Here is a 25,694-nt window from a genome sequence, read left to right as displayed (position 1 = left end):
ATAGTAATGACCTGTACAGCAGAGGCCAGTTTGGGTGGGGGAGTGGGGTGAGGAGTGAAGGAAAAGGATTCCATTGTGCTATATTCTCCCATTAATGAAGTTCTGACTACAGGAGAATGGATAATGCTCTTATACTATCGAGCAAAACTAAATGCATCATTTTCCCTGAAGCATTAGAATGAAGAGTATGGTGCTGACAGAATCATTAATTTACAAAGTAAACAAACATTTTCATGTCAGCTGAGTCATGAAAGAAAGCTATTTTTACAGCAATTTAACAATTAAAGCTAATCAAAATAGACAGTACCCCTTTGACCCACTTTATCATTTAAACATTTTAAAATAATTAAGATGAATAATCTTTAATATTGCTATATCATGCTATGTTTACAAACATCCTGCAACATATTTTTCACTACTAAACATCAGACCATGTTCTCCCAAACACAACCGAACCACTGTCACCAAAGTTAGCATAATAAAATGACAAAATAAAAGCATAATCAGGGCACATTTGAAAAGATGTTTCTAAAATTCTAATCAAGATGAAATTCTGCAGGATTACTAGAGCTAGTAGAGATTATGAGCTTTCTCAACCGATCTGAAGCAAGAATAATGGCTTACCATCTTTGGCTGATGTTGTAACCAGCACCCCACAGTCAATAACTCGCACATCAGCATATGGCCTACTGGCAGTATCAGTTTTCAGATTCTCTATTTGTTCTATTACTTCAAAACCAGAAATAACCAGTCCGAAGACAACATGTACACTGCAGAAATAGAATACGCAAAAAGTACAATGCTTTATATATAAGCAAGCACCACACACACACACGCATGACAGCTTAATGCAACCAGCTTAATGAGCCAACGTGGTGTAGTGGTTAGAGGTATGCACTAGGACAGGAGAGACCCGAGTTCAAATCCCCATGCAGCCATGACACTTGCTGGGTGACTCTGGGCCAGTCACTTCTCTCTCAGCCTAACCTACTTCACAGGGTCGTTGTGAGGAGAAACTTAAGTATGTAGTACATTGCTCTGGGCTCCTTGGAGGAAGAACGGGATATAAAATGTAAAATAACATATATTCTTATAGAAAAGAATTTAACTTCTTTAAAAAGGTCAGTTTAAAAACATTCCATTATTGCACAGTGCCTGAAATTAGCAAAGACTTTTAAAAAGAAATATTAAGAAGCCTTTAAAAAAAAGAACACTTAAAAAGAAGGAAAGCTCCAAGCGGTCTTGGAGAAAACTGATATCTAGATCCATTTCAAACTGGCTTTAGAGTGGGCTATGGAGTTGAGACAGCCTTGGTCGGCCTGACAGATGGCCAGGGAATTAACAGAGGGAATGCGACTCAGCTGGTTCTTTTGGATCTCTCAGTGGCTTTCAATACCATCGACCATGATCACTTGAGGGAGTTTGGGATAGGAGGTGCTGTTTTACAGTGGTTCTGCTCCTATGTTTTGGGTAGATTTCAGATGGTGGCGCTTGGTGACAGCTGCTCGTCAAAATGGGAGCTACTATATGGAGTCCCTCAGGGCTCCATTCTGTCACCAATGCTTTTTAAAATCTACATTAAACTGCTGGGTGACGTCATCAGGGGACTTGCTGCTGGGTGTTATCAATATGCTGATGATACCCATATCTATTTCTCCTTCTCATCGATATCAGGGATAATAAACTGAAGCGGAATCCAAGTAAAACGGAGGAGCTTATTATTGGGGGTCGTAATCTGCAAGACGGGATAGAACCTCCTGTTCTGGATGAAGTTACACTCCCCTAGAAAGAACAGGTTTGCACCTTGGGAGTGCTCTTGGACCCGGCTCTCACCCTGGTGCCTCAGGTTGAGGCTGTGGCCACAAGTGCTTTTTACCCGTTGTGATTGATTTGGCAATTCTGCCCGTTCCTTGAGGAGAATGACCTGGAAACAGTGGTACACCTGCTGGTACCCTTGAGGCTGAACTACTGCAATACACTCTATGTAGGGCTGCCTTGTACGTAGTCTGGAAACTTCAGTTAGTTCAAAATGTGGCAGCCAGAATGGTCTCTGGGGTATCCCAGAGAGATTACATCATGCCTGTTGATGTAATTGTACTGGCTGTAATTGTACAGAACAGTTGTACTGGCTGCCAATATGTTTCTAGGCAAGGTACAAAGTGCTGGTTATTATCTTTAAAGCTCTGAATGGCTTAGGTCCAAGTTACCTGAGAGAGCACCTTTCTCTACAAGTTCCCCACCACTCATTCAGATCATCAGGAGGGGTCTGTCTCCAGGAGCCGCTAGTTCATCTGGTGGAGACCTGGGAATGGGCTTTCTCAGTTGTCACCCCTAGGCTGTGGAACACGCTCTCCATGGATATGAGAAGATTATCTTCTTTGGAGATCTTCAGAAGACCCTTAAAGACCCATCTTTTTAGCCTGGCTTTTAATGATATCTAGTTTTAATTTTAATTTGCTTTTAAATGGGTTTTTTATTTTAATTGTTATGTGTTTTTATTCATTTTTAGTGTGAGCCACTTTAGAACGGGTGCTATATAAATCAAATAAATATTTATCAAGCAGGTACACAGAATTCAGAAATTCTGTAAGATCTTTTTATGGAAGAAGTTACTCAAGAGAACTAACTTTCAGAATTAAAGGTTTCTGCAGGCAAAAGCTGCTTGGAGTTTCTCTTGCACAAATTACTCAGGCTACAACACCTGGGGCTAGTTAGTTCAGAAAAAAAGATGACCGTGGGGAGACATGATAGAGGTCATGCATGGTGTGGAGAAAGTGGATAGAGAGAATTTCTTCTCCCTCTCACATAACATTAGAACCAAGGCGAGTTGGAAGACTACTCTGTGAAGAGCAGACACAGCTTCAGGAGATGAGTAAGCTTTTCTAAACATCTAGCCTTTCCCCCCTTCAAACAAACTAACAGGAAGAGGGGAGATTTTTCAGGGACTGGTTTCTCTAGTCTCTGTGTGTCATATGCCAAGGCGGTACAGACTTTTATCCATCTAGCCAGAGTAGCTGTTGATACCACTTGACCCATTGTGGCTGGCAGGAACGATACAAAGAGGGCTTCCGTGGTCCTGAACGAGGATGTCCGGGAGAGGTAGGCTTTTAGGCAGTGGCGGACATCCAGTTTATGCCATTCCTTCTCCCGAGGGTGGGAGGGATTAGAGCAGAAAGAGGGCAGCACTATGGAGGACTGTGGCCACCTTAGGAATGAATGAGGGGTCTGGTATTAGTGTTACAGAGTCCGATGAGAAAATGAAGAACCTGTTGTTGGCTGAAAGTGCCCTGAGCTCTGAGAGGAGTGGCACTGGAGGGAACAGGTACAGGAGTTCTCTGGGCCATGGGCTGGACATGGCATCCACTCCCTCCGCCTGTGGGCACGGGAAGTGGGAGAAGAAGCGTGACAGTTGATTGTTGTGCTGCAACGTGAAAAGGTCCACTGCTGGCTGTCCCAGAGCTTCCGTGATGAGGTGAAACAACCGGGGGTTGAGCCCCCATTCCGCTGGATGTAGGTCTTGGCGGCTCAGCCAATCTGCCTGAGTGTTTAGTGCCCCACTGATGTGGTGAGCTGTGATAGAGGTGAGGTGGACCTCCACCCACTGCAGCAGGAACACTGATTCTGGGTGTAGGGAGTGGGATCTGGTCCCTCCCTGGGGGTTTACATGTGCTTTGGCGGTCATATTGTACGTTCTGATGAGCATGTCCTTGGAGTTGACAAGGTGTGTGAAGGCCTTGAGTGCTAGCCAAATGGCCCTCAACTCCAGCCAATTCATGCTGTGGTGCTTCTCTTGTGGCATCCACATGCCCTGGGCTGAGTGCGAGAGACAGTGTGCCCCCCATCCATGGAGACTGGTGTCTGTCGTTACTATTACTCTTGGCGGGTCCAAGAAGGGTTTGCTATGGCTGAGATTTCTGTTGTTCGTCCACCAGCGGAGGGAGGTCCTGATGGTGGTGGGCAGGAGGACCCTTGCTTGGCGTCTCATTGCGATCTCCTGCTGGTGTGGTAGGAGGAACCACTGCAGAGGTCTAAGGTGGAAACATGCCCAGGGCAGGGCTTCCAGGGTGGATACCATTAGGTACAACAGCTGTGCTAATGCCATGATGTGCACCTTCTTGGAGGCTAGTATGGTGTGGGTGAGGCCTATGATCTTGGCTTTTCTGTCGCTGGGGAGGAATAGCCTGACCCTTACGGTGTCTATGATTATTCCCGGATGTTGGATCCGTGTGGAGGGTGTCAACTGACTTTTTGTTTCATTTACAAAAAACCATGTGAGGATAGTGCCGTGAGCGTGGTGGATGCGTCTTGAGTGGCAGTGCCTCTGGAATGGATAAGGATGTCCTCTAGTAGGCAAATAACCTGACCCCCTGGAGTCTGAGGTGAGCTACCAGTGGAGCCATCACCTTGGTGAATATCCTTGGTGCAGATGACAGCCCGAATGGGAGAGCCATGTATTGGTAGTGGCGTCCCTAGTAGCAAAAGCGAAGTAGACATCAGGAGTGTAGATGTATCGGGGTATGAAGGTATGCTTCTGTGAGATCAATGGAGACCAACAGGTCTCCGTGGTGTAGGTTCTCTGCTATGAATCGGAGCGTTTCCATTCTGAACACTCTGCGGTGGACCCATTTGTTTAAGTATTTGAGATCCAAGATTGCCCTGTATGTTCTGTCTTTTTTGGGCATGATGAACAAGATAGAGTAAATACCATGATGGTGCTGCTGTAGGGGGACCGGTTCTATTGCAGCGACACTGAGGATGTGATCTATTGCTTGTAGTAGAGCGGTGTGTTTCAGGTGTGATTTGGATCATGGAGTGGGCATAAATCGGTCCTGGGGTTTGACATTAACTCTATGTCTATAACTCTATAAGGAGAGGAGAGCTGGTCTTGTGGTAGCAAGCATGACTTGTCCCCATAGCTAAGCAGGGTCTGCCCTGGTTTGCTTTGGAATGGGAGACTTGATGTGTGAGCACTGCAAGATATCCCCCTCAGGGGATGAAGCCGCTCTGGGAAGAGCAGAAGGTTTCAAGTTCCCTCCCTGGCTTCTCCAAGATAGGGCTGAGAGAGATTCCTGCCTGCAACCTTGGAGAAGCCACTCCCAGTCTGTGAAGACAATACTGAGCTAGATAGATCAATGGTCTGACTCTGTATATGGCAGTTTCCTATGTTCCTATATATCCTGCACCCGTTCAAAATTGTGTGGCGGATCCATTTGTCGGTCATGGAGGTCTCCCATGCGTAATAGAAGTGTGACAGGCGACCTCCTACCTGGCCCGAGTCAGGAGGCCTGGTGTGGCTTGTGCTGCTAGCCGAATTGCTGTTTCGGAGGATTAGGCCGGGTGTTGAAGCACTGCCTGTTCCATCCGGTGCGCTGCAATCTGGTTTCCCTGTTGTTGGGGTGGAAGCCTGCGCAAAAGGGCCAAAAGGGTTGGCTGAACCTCCTGTTCGGTCTCTTGTCCTCTTTGAGGGTGGCAGAATGGAGCGCCTTCTTCTTGTCTCTCATCTCCACCAAGATGTCCTTCAAGGCCTCGTCACCGAATAGTTTGGTGGCTGAGAAGGTGACTGCAGAAAGGTTGGAGTCGGACGCGGAGTCAACTTGTCAGTGCTTCAACCATAGTGTGCACCATAGTGTGCCGTGGCACGGGCCCCAAAGCGCACTGCGTCGAGTGTTGTATCTGAATCTTTAAGAACATTTTCCTCTGCCAGTGGAGGTCAAGGGGTGGTGACTATAGAAGCTCATCTGTTCAGAGCAATGCGGTTCTGGATAGGATGGATGCTGCAATAGAGGCTCTTATGGAAAGCGAGATACATTCGTTATTCTTTTTTAGTTGAAACTCTAATTTCTTTTCAGTAGGGTCCTTAAGGACCGACTCCCCATCCTTAGGTAACACAGCTCCTGACGTGAGATCGGCCATGTGAGCATCCACGGGCGGCATTTGGAATAGGGTTGCCACTGATGGAATGAAGCTGTAATGCTTATTGGCCAATGTGGTGGTCTTTTTCTGCACAGATGGGGCCTGCCACTCCTGGTGCAGGACCTCTGCAAAAGTTTCCGGCAAGGGAAACAGGAGGTCTGATGAAGGTGGGGTGGGAAATACAACCGATTCCCTTGAAGGGGTAGCACTGTCTTGCAAGCCCTCAATTGTGAGGCCAAGTGTCTGGAGGGCCTTCACAAATAGAAGTCCTCGGGGGGGGGGGGACAACCTGCAGGAGTGGGGGGCCTGCTCTATTTGCGGGCCATCCGACCATTCCCCCTCCAACTCTGAGTCAGCCCCAGGGTCTGGTTCAGTGGGTAGATCCGTGGGCAGTTCTGACCCAATGGGCACTCCCTCGGGGTTCGCAGGGCCCTGGGGGGACAGGGTCTGTAAAATGCCCAGTCATTGCGGCTCCACTGCGAGGAGGAAAGGATTGGGAAAATAAAAGTAAACGGAAGCCTTAAAAAATAATAATAATAGTGAGGTGGAGAAAGGAGGGACCAGAGGTTAGAAGAGGGAGAGAGACAAAATGGAGGCGAGGAAGAGGAGAGGTAGAGGCAAGGCTAGAGGAGCAAGGCTCAGTCAACCGCACCTGGAGAGTAGCAGGACAAACTAAACTGGGAGGGGTTATCCTCCCGGGCCTTCACAAATTAAAACAAGAATTAAATCATTTAAAAAGTTTAAACCACAATTCTAGTTAAAAGCTTGGGTAAATAAATGTGTCTTTAAAGACTTTTTAAAAGCTGTCAGAGATGGGGAGGCTCTTATTTCAGCAGGGAGTGCATTCAAAAGTCTCAAGGTGGCAACAGAGAAGGCCCATCTGAATTGACCATAGACAGTAGGGATGTGCACAAACCGGCCCTCAGCTGGTTCGGTGTGTGTATGTGGGGGTTATCTTTAAGGAGCAGGGAGGGTGCTCATCCCCAACTTGCCGCGTTACTCTCGCTGTCGCCGTCTCCAAAACCACTGGTGTGCGGTGGCATTCTACCTCCTTGCCATGCACTGGCCACTTCCAGACCAATGCTAACCGGGGAGGGCAAGGAGGTATGTTGCTGCCCCAGTGGTTTTGGAGACAGCGCCAGTGGGGGAAATGTGGCGGGGGGGGGATGAGCACCCTCCTTGCTCCTTGAAAGGTAACCCCCTCCGCCACACAACCAGCATGAATTCCGGACTGGTTCATGCACATCCCTAACAGTTGGACCTTTCCAGATGATCTCAAAAGGCGATGGGGCTCATAGTGAAGACTATGTTCTCTTAAATACCATTGACCTAAACCTATCCTTGCAATTACAGTGGTCCCTCGACTTACGAACTTAATCCGTTCCGAATGCATACTCGTAGGTCGAAAAGTTCGTAAGTTCATAAAAGTTAAGGAACTTTAGCAAGTGGGCGGCGGGAGAACTCCCTGCCGTCCGCTTGCCTTGCCGGCTGGGCTGCAACTGGCTTCTAGGAAGCCTTTTGCGCAGGCGCACGAAAGGCTTCCTAGAAGCCAGTTGCAGCCCAGCCGGCAAGGGGGAAGGGGACGGCAGGGAGTTCTCCTGCCGTCCTCTTAAATGGGGCTAGATTTGGAAACAAGGGGGCGGCGGGGGACCTCTGGGGAGCTTCAGGGGGCGGCCGCCAGCCGAGGGGGACTGAGCTTGAAGGGGGCGGCAGGGACTGGGAGCGATCCTGCCGCCCCGATTATGGCTACGAGAAGCGGGAGCCCGCGCCGAGGGAGATTGAAGCAGGTGGCACCCTGCTGCCCGATTACTACAAGGAATACAGTACAGTACAGTGCCTTACTTTCATGGAAGGGGTGAGTAAAGCCCCCCCTTTTTAAGTGGAACCCCCACCCCAGTGCCGTTCGGATGTCAAAAAATTCGTAAGCATGCGGCACTTTTTTCCATTCGTAAGTCGAAAATTTCGGATGTCGAGTAGTTCGTAAGTCGAGGGACCACTGTACCCTATAAGGTAGTTTAGAGCAGGGATTCTCAACAATGGATCCCCAGATGTTATTGGATTTAAACTCCCATAATCCCTAGCCCCAGTGGCCTTTGGTTGGGGATTATGGGAGTTGAAGTCCAATACCATCTGGGGACCCAACGTTGAGAATCTCTGGTTTAGAGTGAGGCAGTATCCTGCACCTACCTACAGAGCTTAATGGCCAAACAAAGATTTGAATGTGGGTCCCCTGATTAAGTATGACACTCTAGCCACATTGGCTCTTAAGAGGGTTTGTCCAGCTCATTGGTCTCAAGTGTTCCCAACATGCAAGAATAGATTTATTTATTTATTTATTTATTTATTTTAAAAAATGTGTGCCTTACCTGTCAAGATGAGGAGCAGGCTTTGTAGTTCTGCTTAACACCAACATGCATGAGATGATTTTTATTTATTTTTTTATTGAAAAAAAATCAGGTGTTCAGATGAGGAAGTAAAAAGGCAGAATGGCACAAAACAAAGAAAGGAAGAAAAATAGAACATAGTTAATTTTTACACAAGCATTAGATTCATACTAAATACAAGGACTACATTATATTTTTTAGTAGAGATTAATGTTACAATGCTAAGTCACACTTCAGCATTTCCTCCATATCTGGTGAAGTGCATGCAATATGTATAATAATAAATAATACATACAGCAACTTCTTGGTTACACTGTGGCTGCAACTGGGCAAATTAATATGAACTTAAATCTATTGTACTGAGATTTGCATTGCTCCACTGTGCAGGACTGCAATCCATTTCTTAGAATACTGAAATAATACGCAAATAATTTAGGTGCTACTCCTATTACTACTGCCTTACTACTGATACAACTCAAAAATCAACTGTATGAGGCACAGAGTCATGAGCCACAATTTCTATAAAACGGATTGGTTTTCCACTATTCTTGGTCCAGACATCAAGTCCAAACCATCTCACTAGAGACTGGTTTACTATATAGAAATGCAGAAGTTAACGTGTATGGACAGTCAAATAATATCACTGGCGGAGTAATTCATTGCTATTTGGCTCTATATTAGCAACATAGGAAGCTGCCATATACGGAGTCAGACCATTGGTCTATCTAGCTCAATATTGTCTACACAGACTGGCAGCAGGTTCTCCAAGGTTGCAGGCAGGAATCTCTCTCAGCTCTGATTTGGAGATGCCAGGGAGGGAACTTGGAACCTAGATGCTCTTCCCAGAGTGGTTCCATCCCCTAAAGAGAATAACTTACAGTGCTCACACTTCTAGTCTCCCTTTCATATGCAACCAGGGCAGACCCTGGATAGCTAAGGGGCCAGGTCATGCTTGCTACTACAAGACCAGTTCTCCTCCTCTCAAATACTCCTCCTCTCAAATGCAATGGTCACACACACACACACACACACACACACACACACACACACACACACACTACTCTTAACCATTTAAATGCTGGATTATTTAAAGGCTGCCCAGTTCTTGTTGGCTGGAAGAACTATGATGTCTTGAAAAAACTGTCAACATTTTTAGAAGTGATTGATTTTGAAATTCATTTAAATGAGTTTAGAAACAACATTAGAACTGCTACCAAACCAATTCACAGGAAAAACATGTTAAAATACCATTAGGAAGTCCAAGAGCATCTAGCTGATTAATTGTACCCTGAACATAAAAAATATATTTATTTCAGTTATATAATGGCATTCTGTTTCAAATTATTCCTGCAACTTCCACCAGATTTGTCTTCTAAGCAGTTTAAATGAAACAAAAACAAACAAAACAACAACTAGGGCATCCAGAAGTAAACACTACATTTGAAATGTCATCCAAACACTGTACCAGTCATTATATAGCCCTCTTAAATCATACAACCTAATGGCTGTATAGGCAACTATGTTCCCTCTGATCCAATCTTTCAATAATATAGTGTAATGGTGGAATTCCACAAGAGGATTGAACCATAAGACTTCGGGGCGGGGGGAATACATTACATCCCAAGTATAACACATGCCTTTTCTTTCGCATAGAAAGCGGTGTTTCTTCTGTATTAAAAAAAAAAAACCCAAACCATAACTTGTCACAGATTTCGTAATTCAAGGACCTCCTCCTGAGCCTCCTTAGTATACATCTTATTTTCCTAGAAAATCATATATTCCCGTAAACAATAAGCATCCTTATTGGACAAAAATATTCTAGGTCTCAATCCATATACTAACAATTCTTGGTTTCTGCTCAATACCACACTGAAACATAGGCTTAATTTTCACTTAAACACATTACAATGGACATTAAGCACATGCTTAAGTGTTCTAGAACACCAAAGAACATTCACAAAGAAGCCAAGGGGCAGAATGGTTTTACCAAGCATTACTTGCTGGCAGCAGGCCGCCGGGGGGCAGGAGCAGAGTTAATATATTATCCTGAGGCCACTGATGACCAGCTATGGGGCAATGTATCAACAGCTTCCTACCAGAATAGCATATAAACTGGCCCTTCATATTTTCCTAATTTGATTCTTCAGAGCGCCAGTGTTGTTCAGAGGTCAGCATGCTGGGACTTGGACTCCAGCCACAAAGGTACTAGATGACTATTGGCACATCCCTTGGCTTCACTTCCCTATCTGTAAAACGGGACCATCCAAGCAGAGGCGCTGCAAGGATGAATTTGTATTGTAAAGCAATTTGCACACTTTGAACTACAACAGAAGTGATTAGAGAGAGCACATTGATTATAATTTGTTATCAGGAGGGAAACCATCAAAACCAAGACCAACTCCCAAGTAGTAACAAGCTTCCCATGGAAGGCTGATAATGAGATGTCCATTCTGAGTTGGAAGATCTCCCCACAAATGAATATTTTATTTTAATTTATTTTTTATTACTTAGTTATACAGGTCTAAAGTTTTTCTGAAGTCAGTTAGGGAGACAAGAGTACTGTACCTTTGAACAACTGCAAATAAAGCATTTCAGCTATATTTTTACTCCTCCTCATGTTTTAGATGTTCCAAAAGTTTGAAACTTTGTATATGAACATTAAACAAATGTACCAATGTACATTTAACAGAAATTTCTTCCATAGGACATCTACTGCATGATTGCATAGTTAAGGACACAAGCTCATGAATCTCCTGTCTAATATTTTTCCTTCAAGCTCTAAGCAGAATTTCCTCTAACAAAGAGAGAGCTGCTGAGAAAATGTAGCTTCCAGAGCCCTTGACAGAGTTCTTCTCCCAGAAAGTGACTAATCTTTCACAAATAACTGGTAAATAAAGTTTCAATGCTGTATCATAAAATAGCATCTTGAATTTTCTAAGTCAAGTTAATGAAGCTGGGCATATGTATCGACTGAGAACAGTACTCCCATAATGACAAGCGGTTTCCCTCTAAGTTGGTCCTGCTCCCCCCCGAAGAAAAACTTCATCACCACAAGATTTAATGCACATATGATCAGAAAAGGACAAGAAAAGACAGAAAGAAGAGAAAGAACACAGCCTTAGAGGAATGAGACATTACCTTTGGAGCGCACGATGTAACACTGTTTCTGTAAATTTTACACAAAAATGGCAAGAAATAAATTGTAGTACAATTCCAAACAAAACTGAGTCTATGTTTCATACAAATTTCAAATATTTTCCAGATGTATGCAGTTTTCAAGTGTATGCAAAACCAAGGATACTTTAAAAAAAACAGGGCTCTAAATTTTCTTTATGTTCATATTTGGAAAGTTATAGCAAGTTCAGAGCTGTACCAGTAAAGAGACATGCTGCTTATGCACTGAAATGCCGCAATGAAGAAAAGACGATTAAAACCTCAATCACTTATTGTTTCTCATAATTTTCAAAAAAAGGATGTATCGAGTTCAGTTTAAGTTATTTGCCATCTGAGGGTGAATTTGTACTGTACACATCATGTCCCCAGTCTCAATTTTAAAAAATAACAATTGTAAGAATGATTTTCTAATGAAGAATATTAAGAATGCAGAAACCCATATTTTGCAGACACTCATTTTCAAGGCCCTCTCACCAAACCCTGGGGGGAAAACAACACAATACATAAATATGTTCAAAGTAAGAAGCTCTCATTTCCATAGATTTAGATGAAATGCAACCGTCCGTCAAAACCAGGTAGTTTTACCCTTGAACAAGCATTTCTCTAGGCCAGAAAGTCAGTGGCCAACGGCCCAGTCCTTGTGTCTGCATATAAATGTTAATTCAGATTAAAAACTCATTTAGTTATTATGCTGATGCTGCAGTTTCAGCACTTTGACACTGCAAGAATATATATCATTACAAAGATTTAATATTGGGAGTGCTAATATTGCTCTTCACTGATCAAATCTATCTAAAGCAAGCAAATTATCCTCCCACTTACTATAAGGCTTACATTATACAAAAACCAAACACATTGGCTTAATTTTATATGAATTTAGTCCTTGGGATCACACAACTACACTATTAATGTAAATTTTGTATTTGCAGTGGTTCCCAACCTGGGGGCCTCCAGATGTTGCTAAACGAAATTCCCATCATCCCCAGCTACAATAAATTCTACCTGGGGCTGATGGGAGTTTTAGTTCAGCAACATCTGGAGGGCCCCCCGTTAGGAACCACTGTATTAAGGGATACTACAACACAAGGTTAGTATTATTGTCTATTAACGGAGTGAAAAATAAAGTTTTTCCAGTCCTGATTTAGAGAGACTTAGAACTGTTCCAAATATTTACAGTGGTTGAGAAATAAAACCTGAGTGACATTAACCACATGCTTGTTACACATTTGGACAAATTTATTCTTAGTACAGGTGGCCCCCGTTATCCGCAGTTTCAACAACCGCGGCTTCGCATATCCACAGACAGGTCTTAAAGAGACCTGGTTTCTTTATCTGTATAAAAATAGGCAAAATAAACCTATTCATATTTTTAAGTGGCTGGTAATGACACAAATTACTTCTCATATCATTTTTAGCCACCATTTTTCAGTGCAGAGCCATTTGATCTGGATCGTGATCTGCCCCTCCCCTCCCATTTCCATATTCATGCCTATAGGTGAGAATGGAGCCCCAGAGAACGAAGGCCACCTGTACAGTGTTTAAGGGCTCAATGTATGTGTGCACGCACACGCATGTGCAAAGAGAAAAAATTACACAGTCTAAAACTCATTACCTACCAATGGTACAAGCAATATAAAATGAGCAAAATAAAATGATAGTTTTTATTTTGTTGTCCATACCATTTACTTTGCCTAAAGAATGCCAGTCATGTGACATGCAATCTCAAGGTCTTAATATGCACCCATCTGGATTTTCTCATTTCCCCACAGCTTTAAAAGGCCATGCTAGATCTTGCAAACTAATTGAGGTGAGTTCCAAAGTTTTTCCTCCCCTTGGGCACACAGAACTAGTTGTGAAATACTTTGGATCCCAGGCAACAGATGGGATCCAGAAGGTGCACTTCTAAGCATTGTCAGAAATACTGCAACTTTGTCTAGGACAGTGAAACATCCTTATTGGATAATTAACTATGTACCAAACATGTCAAATACATGAAAACACACATCCACAGGTGGAAGAAAGGGTTGCAGTCCCACCACCCCACACCTCACAACAGCAGCCCTTTTCACAATGTCAAATCCATCTTTGGAGGATCTCTGACTGAGCAGTAGTAAAGGGGTGCAAGGGGCTGGTAGGAAGAGTAAGCATAAATGAAATACACAATGAGGAATCAAACACAGCCATAAGAAGTAATCAATATAAAAAGAGAGCAGCTGTACAAACTGTTCTTTACTAGGGCTGTGTAAAGCTTCAGTAGCCAATTTGGCTCAATTTAACCACCAAAACTTTGATTTAGATCAAGACTGGCACACCACCAGTGTGGTCCAAATCAAAGCAGCCCTGACCAAGCTGGGCTGATTCACTTCCAAAGCAATTTGGCTGTTTCAGCCCTCGCCTCCCATGACCCCTGTAGGTACTTAAATGGCATTTTATATAATCCATGGGCAGGAGACAGACTGACTGTACTTTTGTTTTTCCTAGAGTGCGTCGAGGGAGAAGCATCTTCCATAGTTTCAATTTCAAAATAAAAACCAGACATTTTTATTCTACCCCTGCAGTCCTGGGAAAGGTGCAGCATATTCTGGGAAATAAGAGTTCCAGGAATGCAGAAGAAATGTCTTCCAGGTTGCATTTTTAAAATGAAGTTTTGAAAGATGCTGCTTCCTAACCACATTGTAGGAAAAACCGAGGTAGAATCAGCCTGTTTCCTGCCTATGACAGGAAGCACCTACAGGGATTGGGAGAGGGTAGCAAGGTTTCAGCCCAAAATCAAAGCTATTGCTTTGATTTGGACCAAAATAGGAATCCTGTCCCCACAAAGCAGCCCCCAAATCTAATCAGGGCTGGTTTTTATAGAATTCATTATTTTTTTTAAAGGAAAAAAATTATTACATTTACTACATAGTAAAACCTTTATAGCTGCAGCTAACTAGTACTGGGAATCAGGGGCGTAACTACAATAGGGCAAGGGGAGACAGTTGTCTGGGGGCCCACTGCCTTGGCCCCCCCAGAGGCAAGTTACATGACTGACTTCCCCAGTCGCGCACCCATCCAGGCTTCCTTCAGTTGTATTCATCCTCCAAAACTCATATGAGTGTTAAGACCTGGAGCTACCAGAACAGCATGTTTTTCTCTAGTACCATTAAATGACTTGCATGATCCACAATTTACAAAACCTTCTAAAAAATAATTTAGGATGATGTTCTATTGTGGCACATAGGCACTATATATAGTGCCTATGCTATAAACCCCTGCTAACCCCTGCTACCTTGGCAAAGAGGCACCTTTTAACATGGTGATTCTCTTTATTGAGCAGGGGGAGAGTAACTGGCCCTCTCCACCCCCAGCACAGGACCTCCAGCGATTGTTGCTGGTGTCTGTCTTATGCTTCTTTTTAGACTGTGAGCCTTTGGGGGACAGGAAGCCATCTTATTTATTTGTTGTTTCTCTGTGTAAACTGCCCTGAGCCATTTTTGGAAGGGCGGTATAGAAATCAAATAAATAAATAAATACTATGCTTTTTGTTACCACTATTTAGCCTCATTTAAGATTTCTTTACTTCCTGAGCTAAGCTTCAGTGGAGGGGGGGCATTTTAAAATCTTGTCTCTGGGCCCACTACAACCTTGCTACGCCCCTCAAGACAAAACTATGCATTAGTTTCTTTACATGTGGCCAATGAAAGGTAGACAATGCACATTAATTCATATGTGGATCTTTGAATCCCAGGCAACATTTCTGGCCTTTGAGGAAAAAATAAATCTATGCAGTCTCTTTTAGAAATTCTGCCTCAATAGGATGTCTCTCAAGCTCCTTCTAGAAACTAGCAGAACTATCCTTTAAAGACTCTGGCTGAGTTCAGAGGGAAGTGGAGACTATGGTTTCCTGACGTGGGAATGAGCTTAAGTGATCTATGGGCTTATGGTCCCATCCCCCCACCCAAGAGTAAAAGCTCCTGCTTTCAATTTCAACAAAACCACAGTTCCATGTGACATATGAATTCAGCAAACTGAGGTTTTGTTTACAGCACAGGTAGACAAAACAAACCAGGACCAACGCATGTTTCAAATCCTGGTTTGTTATCTAGAACTGTGATTTGAACTAAACCATAATTCCCTAAGCTTGCATGCAATGTGGAATTGAGGTTTGGTTGAAAGAAAGAGCTTTTCCTCCTCCTATATGTGAGAGGGAGGGGAAGTACAAAATTCAGTGGCTCTCCAAGGCTAATTTTTAGAGCAGGAAACCATCATTTCCCATTACATTTGAACCCTATATCCAGCTACATAGTTCCTTTCAGACTATAAAGCAAACACAATCCTTGTTTTCTGCCCCACAAACTAGAGCTTAATATTCTAGAGTACTTTCATGCAAGATTAATCCTTTCCTTAAGGGAAGGTATGCTGAAGCAGTACTTCATCACACAAATATTATTCACTAAACCTAGGGCATAATACACAGAACTAATGATCACATACACATGCAAAATTCAGACATGCTCTAATAAAAACTGGTCCAAATCCAGTAATTAACCGTCACTCATGAGTTTATAAACACTCAACAGCCTTACAATCTATTCTGAACATGTAGATCCTGTTCAGCCCAGAGACTGTGAAAAATATAGTGGCTGACATCCAGACTAAATTACTCTAAAGTACTAAAGACTTATTCGAAAGGTCTGCTTAATATCAATAGGACTTCCAATGAGTAATTGGTCAGGATGTCAGCCATTGTGAACAGAAGCAGCCACAGAAAACTCATTTTTGACTGCATACAATTATTGTAATGGGTAGGCTTTTATTAGTGCAGTTTACAGTATTTTATTATTACCACTGAGGGATATTTGTCCTCAAACCTTACATAATCAGATCTGTTTCTCACACATACATGTGTGGTATTTGTTTGACAATTTAGTTAACTCCATCTGCAGTCTGACTCCTGCTTCCATTTGCCTGGAAATCAGTGGGCTGGCTAAACTGTACCACACCAACAGTAGAAGGTGGTACAGTTATACCGGAGCTATCCTGCTTTCTGTGAGTGCAGAGTTGCATCCCTAGTCTTTAAATGGAGTTTAGGATTCATAAGGGATCTACTAACCACCAGCAAGAACCTACAGGGCCTCTCCCAGGCAACAGTTCCTAGTTCAAAGACAAACAACAGCCCCGGGGGATACTCCAATTGCTCTCTGCCCATTCCCCCACCCCACCAAGAGTTAGGTGGGGTTCCATCAAAATAGAAGCAGCTCACATTGGTTCTTACCACAGGGGAGCTGTATGAGCTTTGCATACAAAACTATTTAGATACAAGCTATTTAGCCTGTTCTATTAAGGAAATGTTGATGTACACATTGCAACATAAATGGAAAGAAACTTTAGAGCCCTTCAGTAGCTTCTCATCCAGTGTACTAGCAGTTGTAATTTCTTAAGTTCAGATAAGCTTAAAAATGGAAATGTGTGAACAAGCAATAAGGTAGCAAGAATAGTGAGCAAATTACTTTAGTTTACTACATTTACAAATGCAAGTTTCAAGAGAAACCTTTTTTGTAAAGCCAGATACCCACCTACAGAATTTACTACAAACCTGCACAAATTTCCCCAGTGACATATGAAACAAAACAGATATCAAATTCTTCATGCAGTAATATTTATTTTCCATCTTTTGGACATTCTTTATGAAACATGCCTCTTTTCTGAAGCTCATTAGGATCAAAGCAGAAGGATGTCTTTCAGACAAATGAGAGTTCAGTTGTTCTGAACAGTTTATTCCTTTAACAAGGCAGTGAAGCACCATTCATTCTTATCCACCAAGAAAGATGGCAAAGCTAACACAGATCTGAATAGAGCAGCAGCAAAGACTGCAATTCTATTTTAGACATCAGTATAAAGATGTACCATGACAAAGGAAGAAAAAAACCTCTTCCCTAAACACAAGTTCAAGGTGAATACAACTTGTGTTTTTGCTAATGCTAATAATGGAAAATATTTGAAAGAGAGAAAAGAGGGGATATTGAAATAAACACAAATAAACCAAGTAGAAGAACAAGGAAGACTGTCAAGCTCAGCCTAACAGCTGTTCAGTGTTCATAATATAATTATGAACCTGGCAGAGGCTTGCAACAAAAAACCCTTAAGTTTACTATTTTGCCATTCACTACATTAGTCCAAAAACAGTTCAAAGGATTCAAAACATGTGCAGAAAACTTTTGGTATATATGCATTATTTAGTAAGATAGAAACCTTTATGGACAAACCCCAAATACATTCTTTCCAAGAGCAAAATATGAATATTTACTCTGGGAAAGATTATCAGGCACCTAATCCAAAAAGCATGCGTGTGCTGAATTTTAATTTGTGAGCCACTTTACGAGACAATATTTTATCTGAGAAATGGGATTAAAAGTATAAATAATCACTGAAGCCTTTTAAAAGCAAAACCAATTCTAGAATATGCAAGATACATATAGATATATCTCTCATTTTCAATCAAAAATTTAAGACTGATTTTAGCAATACCATCTTTCTCATGAATAGCGCTTCTCCACGTAGAGAAGCTCAGCTCTCAAAATATATCTACTTACATGAAAAACTGGGAACCATTGGTATGTTTCCCTCTGTTTGCCATTGACAAAAGAAATGCTCTATCATGTTTCAGAATAAAGTTCTCATCTGTTTCAAGAAAAAAAGAAGAGGTTAGTCAGCTTCTCCAAGCTTAAAGCACTTCAAAGAGAAATAAATAACCATACAAGCAGGAATTCTCCAGCTGTTCACTAGGAAAACTTAAAAAGCAATCTACATAATAAGAGTGAAGAAAAGACTTGTAGAATAACCAAAATCAGGTGATATTCGGTAAAGGATACCTGAGAGTTTTTAAGTTACTGGAGACTTAACAGCTGTACAAATAACCCTTTTATAGGTTCTTAGGAAGCTGCTTTTACTGAGTCAGATCATGGGGTCCATCTAGCTCAGTACCATCTGCTGTAATAGGCAGTAACCCTTCAAGGTCTTTCCCAGCCCTGCTGCAACTGCAGAGGACAAAAGTTGGAACTAAGACCTTGTGAGTACAAGACATGTGCTCTGCCATCAAGTCCCTCCCTTTGCTCAACTCAATCCTAGAAAGCATGGTGAAGGAAGTGGAACAACAAGGAGATGCCTGACAGAATGCTTTCCAGACCATAAGAATCGGAATGGGTAGTTAAGATCCATTTTCCCGTTATGAACCAAGACATCTCTGGGTGCCTGGAGAACAGGCCACCTACATTCTAAGGCTTCTTAATCAACAACTCCCCAGGGATACTAACCAATTAGATGTTCAAGAAGAAAAAAGCTGGGTAATCATTGGCCTATTATATGAATTAATGGGAAAACAATCAGCATGCTACAAGAGAGGATACAATCAAACTGGGATCCTTCCCGTTATAAAGCCTGTTTTGAGTACTATATTTATATCTATAGTGAAATCACCCTGACTTTAAGTATACTCTCACTCTCTCTCAAAAAGTCCACTTAAGTAGCAGATATTCCTTTCTGTGAAATGCCACTAGGCAGAAAGACACAATTACTTTTCTTTCCCTGATGGCCAAGGAGTTCACAAATAGTTGATTATTCTGCTTAGGTCTAACACACCCTTTTTCTTAACACACACACACCCCACCAAATGCAAAAGTTAATAGAAACAACCTCCATAAACAATGGAGAAAGTAACTTGTTTCTTCCTTTCAGTTTCAATCTGAACACATAGACATTTCAAAGTAAAGTGTTAGTTTTATTATGAGTATGGAGGTCTTCAGCAAAGCTAATTGTAGTCACGAATATAGTCTTCACATGTAAATAAAGTCATATACTGCTGAACTGTTTAACAGCAATCTACAAATACACAGTAGCAGAATATTTGTACTTACCTATCACAAATTCTTAACACTAATAACCTCTTAGAATAAGAATTTTATCAAGAATTACTATCAAATGCCAATCTCTTGTGTCCTTAGAACACATTTTTGTCACATGTATCCAATGGGGGGGGCGGGGAGTATACTGAAGATTATATTCCATCCAATCACTTTCAACACAGGTTTGAGACACTAACATCCTGTACTTAACTGTAAAGTATGTGTTCTAAAAATCAGTGACTGAAATCACAAAACCTTTGAAAGGATGTCTTCACAAATAAAGTAAACAACACACATTGATGTATTGCTCCTATGAAAAGGAAGTACATGACGAAAAATATTTTGAGAATATACATACAAACCTTGGAAGGGCAGGGATGGGGAAGGGGTAGATTTCTCAGAGATAAGTATTTAGAATCCCTATATTTCCTTGTCCAAAGAGAAGACTACTTTATAGCCTCTCAGACTAATTTTAGGCTTCTCTCCAAGCTACAACATTACCCAGCCACAAATTCATTATCAGTGGTCCATATATTTACTAGGAAGGGTGTAGGGGAACAGTTTGAATTTGTGTTGAGCTTTTGTCTCTTACCTTTTCATTTTGCAAAAGACCACATTCTCTATAAACAAAAGAATATGTTGACAGTTTTAGGCAGGAAGACAGGAGTTGTCATGAATCAAGTTGCCTAGCCTCCATGCTGAAGTCACGTTTAACCACTAAGTTAGCCGCAATTCATTTTGACCATTAACACTAGTATTACTGTATATGTATTTAAAACTCATGCACATAGACAATATCCATGCAACATTACTTTCATGCAAACGTGATCTAAGTAGACCTTCTCATTAAACATATCAGGAATCAAAATTCTCAAAACTGAAGAAACAGACCACTGAGGACTATTAGATCTTACCTTTAAAATATCCGCCATAAATAGATTCACCTCCTTTTCCATTACCTAGTACAGTATAAGAAAATTAGGCATTACATCCTAGGAGACATTTAAAACATTTGGAACCATTCACAGTAACGAGCGAGAGATCAGGCACTGGGGACAATTTGATTAGTCTTAATTCTGAACCCTTGACGTATGAAGTGTATTTCATAACCAGGTCTAACTTAATTAGATTTATTTAGATGTAAGTTACAGAGTTAACCATTTAACCTTATGTATAACTCAATTCCATGACACCAACAGCCTAAAATGGGTCACCTGCCTGAACTCCGAGGTTGGATTAGTAGGCATACCTCACTATCCTTGGACTTAATATACGCAGTTTAATGTATCTGCGGTTGGGCAATAGACACCCAACTTTCGCATATGTGGGGAAAACCCAACCCCAAAGTGGTTAATTCTGCATATCCGCAGGTCAGAGATGGCCAGAAATGAACGTGGAGGTAATTTCTGGCCACCATTTTGAGCACGGGAGCCATTTTATAGCTCATTTGTAAAACAAAAAACATTGAATAAGACTGTATAATAGCGATGAAATACACATTCTCCAAAAGAACACAAGCCTTTTAAAAGACTTTAATAAAACAGATGTTTAAAATAGCAAACACCACATGATTTTCTGCCGAATTTCGGGGAGTTTTGGACTTGTGGGGGGCATCCTTGGCACTTGAAGGCCCACGGAGCACAGTATGGCACTTTATGTAGCCTGTTTCTGTGTTTTGGGGTTTTAAAAAAAGTCTGGGAACCTAATCCTCACAATCTCATAGACTCCATGATTATCCGCAGTTTCATTACCTGTGGTAATCTGTGGGAATGGAACTCCTATGGATAATGAGGTACTCCTGTACTACGGTTACTTTTCCCTTATAACACTTACTGGTCATCTCTTTTTCTTGCTTTCCAAGGGCATGAATAGGGGAGAGGGAGAGTAAGTGTTCATCAGCAATTATGAATATAGAAACAGAGAGCTCTCCAAGCAACTTAGATTTTGATTTATATGCTGCTTTTCAACAATTGTTTTTAGTGGTTTGCAATATGCAAGAAATGTTGTGCAACACACTTAGGACTCATTTTGTTTTACAGAAAGCTCTCAGAATATGCTCAGTTTGGGCAAAGGCCGAGCTACAATTTAAATTTTAAAATGGCAGGAATGAGTATCGTCGTACTTCCTTTTAACTTGGAAATATTAGTTCTGGGTGTTTTTGTAACTTTTAATTGCAATGTAATTTCCAGTCTGTTTTGCAAAAACAGAGTGTATTTGTATGTGTGTGTGTATGTATAATATAAAGCTGATTAGGCCTGAATGACTGATCTGAAACTCCCAGACCAAACCACAACAGCTAGAACTTGCCCAGACCATTAAAAAATCCCAAAACCCCAGGAAAATGCATTAATCCCCTGGAAAATGAGGGAACACTCTCCCATTGGACAACATGGGTCATGAGACCTCAAAGAGCTAGGAAAAAAACCAGGTTGCTTACCTGTAACAGATGATCTGGTAGTGGTTCCATCATTCATAAATAGTGGGTTCTGCGCCTGCGCAGATCAGCTTTGGTTAGAATTCGTTAGTTCCTCGTGACGCCAGCAGCCGCCTGTCGCACGTGACTGTAGTAGCCTCTAGTGGCGGTTGGGCGTCTCTGCAATCAGTTTCTTGATGGCCGACATGGCCGTACGATGCTTCTGTTACAGTGGCTTGTCATTTCAGATGTGGGGATGGCAGGGAGGGCGTTATGACTGATGGAACCACTACCAGATCATCTGTTACAGGTAAACAACCTGTTTATCTGGATAGTGGTTCCATCATCCATAAATAGTGGGTGAATTGTGAGCTACCCAACTGGTGGTGGGCATAATCTGCCAGTCACTGTAACACCCTCTTTAAAACTGCCTGTCCAAAGTCAGCAGCCTTTGCTGCTTATATGTCTATAGAGTAGTGTTTCACAAACGGCTGATGTGATGACCACGTTGCTGCCGTGCAGATGTCAGCGAAACGAATGCCAGCCAAATGTGCCACTGATGTGGCGTAAGCTCTAGTAGAGTGTGCTTTAATTGTTTTGGGGGGACTGACCCCCTGCTGGTCATACGCTAGTTTAATCAACTCCACCAACCAAAAGGAAAGTTTCTGTCGGGTTGGTGAACACCCCTTGAACTTCCCCTGTAAGTCTATAAACATCCGAGGTGTTTTAAGTACAGCACTCATGGCCTTCAAATAGAACAGAAGAGCCCGTCAGACGTCTAGCGAATGCATCGCATGTTCGAGGGGAGATGTTGGATCCCTAAAAGAGGTAGGTAGTACAATATCAGCACTCAGGTGAAAATCAGTCACTACTTTAGGCCGGAATTCAGGATCCAAACGCATGACAACCCTTTCTGGATATAATTTTGTATAGGGTTTGTCTATACGAAGTGCACACAGTTCACTTACGCATCTTGCGGAGGTTACTGCCACTAAGAACAAAGTTTTTAGGGTCAAGTGTTTTAGAGATGCCGTAGCTAGTGGTTCAAAGGGAGCTTCCATCAGAGATGAAAGAACTAAGGAGAGGCTCCACTTCTTGGCCGGCTGCCACACTGGAGAATATAGATTATTGATGCCTCTTAAAAAGTCCTTACAACATGGATGGGTAAAGACCGTCTTGCCATCCCACCCATCGTGGTGCGCCGATAGCGCCGCCATATGAACCTTAATAGACACGTTTGCTCGTCTGCTCTACTTCAGAGTGGTCAGGTAGAGAAGGACGGCTTTCAGACTCGCCTCCCTAGGGTCATAGCCTTTGGAGGCAGCATGTGCAGCGAACCTACGCCATTTCGCCCTGTAGCTTCGTCTCGTGGACTGCTTACGGGTATTTAGGAGGATCTTCCTCAGAAGCCTATCCTCCACGCTGTGAGATTCAGCACAGACAGGCTGGGGTGCACCACCCTGCCTTGATCTTGAGTGACTAGATCTGTCCACTGAGGGAGTCTCCTGTAATTCCCTCCCGATAGTCTGAGTAGCTGTGTGTACCACGGCTGTCTTGGCCACCATGGCGCAATCACTATTGCTCTCGTTTGGTCATGTAGCAACTTGGCCACCACCCTGGGCAGTAAGGGCGTGGGTGGATAAGCATAAAATAGCTCCTGGCTCCAGAGATACTGAAAGGCATTGCCCTTGCTCAGCGGTCCGACTCCCATTCGGGAGCAATAATGCTCGCACTTGCTGTTCTCGGTGGTCGCAAATAGGTCCACCCCTGGTCTGCCCCAAGCTTTGAATAGTTGATCCAGCACTTCCGAATGCAATTCCCATTCGTGCTGCTCCAACACTAGGTCTCTGATCAGTGAGTCTGCTAGACAGTTCATGCTGCCTTTGATATGAATGGCCACGGGGTAAATTCCGAGCGGGATGCACCAGTTCCATAACTGCAGACTGAGATTGCATAGTGACCTGGACACTGTTCCGCCCTGCTTGTTGACGTAAGCAATGGCTGTCGTATTGCCCATCTGTAACTGGACAGTTTTCCCAACAAGCTCTCCCTGAAAGGCGACCAGGGCTCTGAATGCCGCCAGCAGTTCAAGAAAGTTGATGTGCAGGAGTCTCTCCTTTGGAGACCATACTCCCTGAACTCTGTGATGCAGCAAGTGCGCCCCCCAGCGCACTTGCTGGGGGGCACATGGAGGCACCAGATGTCACTGTCAACACGGGTCCCCTTGTGCGAAATTGAATGCCGCTGATCATATTTGACTCTTTTGTCCACCATCTCAGCGAGTCCAAAACTTTCCGTAGAAGAGTAACCCACTTGGACTGTGGTTCGGACCTCCGCTTGTAGGCCCTCAGAAACCAGAGCTGCAGCCTGCGCATCCGCAACCTCGTGTACAGGACTGTGGTGATGCAGGACGCCATCAGTCGCAACAGTACCTGTACTGTCTTTGCCTTTTGTACAGGATTCTCTTGACAACAGTAAATCAGGGCACGCAGACGAGAAAATCGAGCTCCCGGGAGGAATGCTTTCTGGGCTGACATATCCAACTCCGCGCCAATGTACTGCAGGCATTTTGCCGGCTTGAGAAAGGATTTCTCCCAATTGATCTGCACTCCCAGATCCTCCAGTAGGTTCGTCACCATGTCTATGTGCCTCAGCAACTGTTCCTTTGTCTCGGCTGTCAGAAGCCAATCGTCCAAATATGGATATATGGACACACCCTGTACTCTGAGATGGGCTATTATCACTGCCACACATTTTGTGAACACCCTGGGGGCGGTGACTAGCCCGAACGGAAGTACATTGTATTGGTAAATCTCGTTCCCCATGGTGAAGCGTAGATAATTGTGATGGTTCTCCTGAATGCCTATGTGAAAGTACGCATCCTTTAAGTCGAGCGTTGCAATCCAGTTCTCCCCATGGAGGAGTGGTAGGAAGGCTTGCAATGTTGTCATTCTGAATTTTTGTACTTTGATGTACTGATTCAGGCCTCACAGATCCATTATAGGTCTTATGCCCCCGTCACGCTTGGGGATTTGGAAGTAGCGAGAATAAAATCCTGTCCGACTGAAAGCCCACCTCACTGGTGATATTGCTCCCTTCAATAAGAGCTTCTGCACCTCCTCCCTCAATATTGGTGTTTCCGGATATTTCACTCCCAGGAACGGCAGGTATTCCTTGAACTCCAGCACATATCCCGTTGTAACTATGCGTAGGACCCACTGATCCAATGTTATATGGTGCCATGCTTGGGCATGGCTTGCCAGCTTGATGGTTACTCTGGCGGTGTTCAAGGAAATGGTGTTCCTGGTACTCAAAAGCTTGATCTCGGTTAGATGAGGTACTTTGCTTGGTGTTGGTGGACTCAGCAGCTGATCAAAGCTGTTGCTTTGCTTGTGGTGTTCTCTTATTTTGAGAAGTTTGGTTTGCCCTATTCCTCGGGTAATAGGGTCGTCTATTGTTATTGCCGAAACATTGGTAAGGTCATTTGAAGTCCCTCCTGTCAGAACGATGATAGGAACCCTGACGAGCTTGATACTGCCCGTACTGAGTATACTGACTGTAAGGTCTGTTTTTACCAGTATATCTGGAATTAGTGAAAGACCGAGCTGTAATCTGAGATTTCTTCCACTGCTCCATGTTGTCATCCGTTTTGTCAGAGAAGAGACCAGCACCATCAAATGGCAGTGTCTCAATCCAATCTTTCATGTTCTGTTGGAGAACCGTTACACGCAACCAGGCATGCCTTCTTAGAACAACAGAAGAGGTCAGAGTCCGAGACTCGGATTCGGCTAGGTGCTTCGCGTTCGCCAATTGTTGGCGGGTGGCTGCAGTCGTCTTCACAGATATCGCCTCGAACCTCTTGACAAACTCCCCTGGCTCCAGAGCAGCGCGCTGATCATACAAAGCCTCCCAGAGGGAATGCGTATATCT

The 25,694-nt window shown here is 43.1% G+C and overlaps 1 protein-coding gene across 2 annotated transcripts in view; it reads right to left on the bottom strand.

The window, feature by feature from the left end:
- The window catches only part of NKTR (natural killer cell triggering receptor), a 63,445-nt gene that overhangs the window by 20,113 nt on the left and 17,638 nt on the right, over positions 1-25,694 (bottom strand). Inside the window, exons 2-6 of one of the 2 annotated variants that reach the window (XM_053260895.1) lie at positions 20,266-20,310; positions 19,944-19,971; positions 18,044-18,131; positions 8,280-8,309; positions 625-770 (exon numbers count right to left, since the gene is read on the bottom strand). In XM_053260895.1, coding sequence (XP_053116870.1) covers positions 625-770; positions 8,280-8,309; positions 18,044-18,087 — 220 coding nt within the window. In that variant the 5' untranslated portion in view covers positions 18,088-18,131; positions 19,944-19,971; positions 20,266-20,310. The remainder of the gene's footprint in view (positions 1-624; positions 771-8,279; positions 8,310-18,043; positions 18,132-19,943; positions 19,972-20,265; positions 20,311-25,694) is intronic. The other variant, XM_053260894.1, reaches the window with a different exon arrangement.

This window comes from Hemicordylus capensis, chromosome 6 (genome assembly GCF_027244095.1).
Source record: "Hemicordylus capensis ecotype Gifberg chromosome 6, rHemCap1.1.pri, whole genome shotgun sequence".
In the NCBI taxonomy this organism is placed as follows: Eukaryota; Metazoa; Chordata; class Lepidosauria; order Squamata; family Cordylidae; genus Hemicordylus; species Hemicordylus capensis.
Note: the sequence above shows the minus strand (reverse complement) of the source record. Positions and strands in the feature narration are given on the sequence as shown.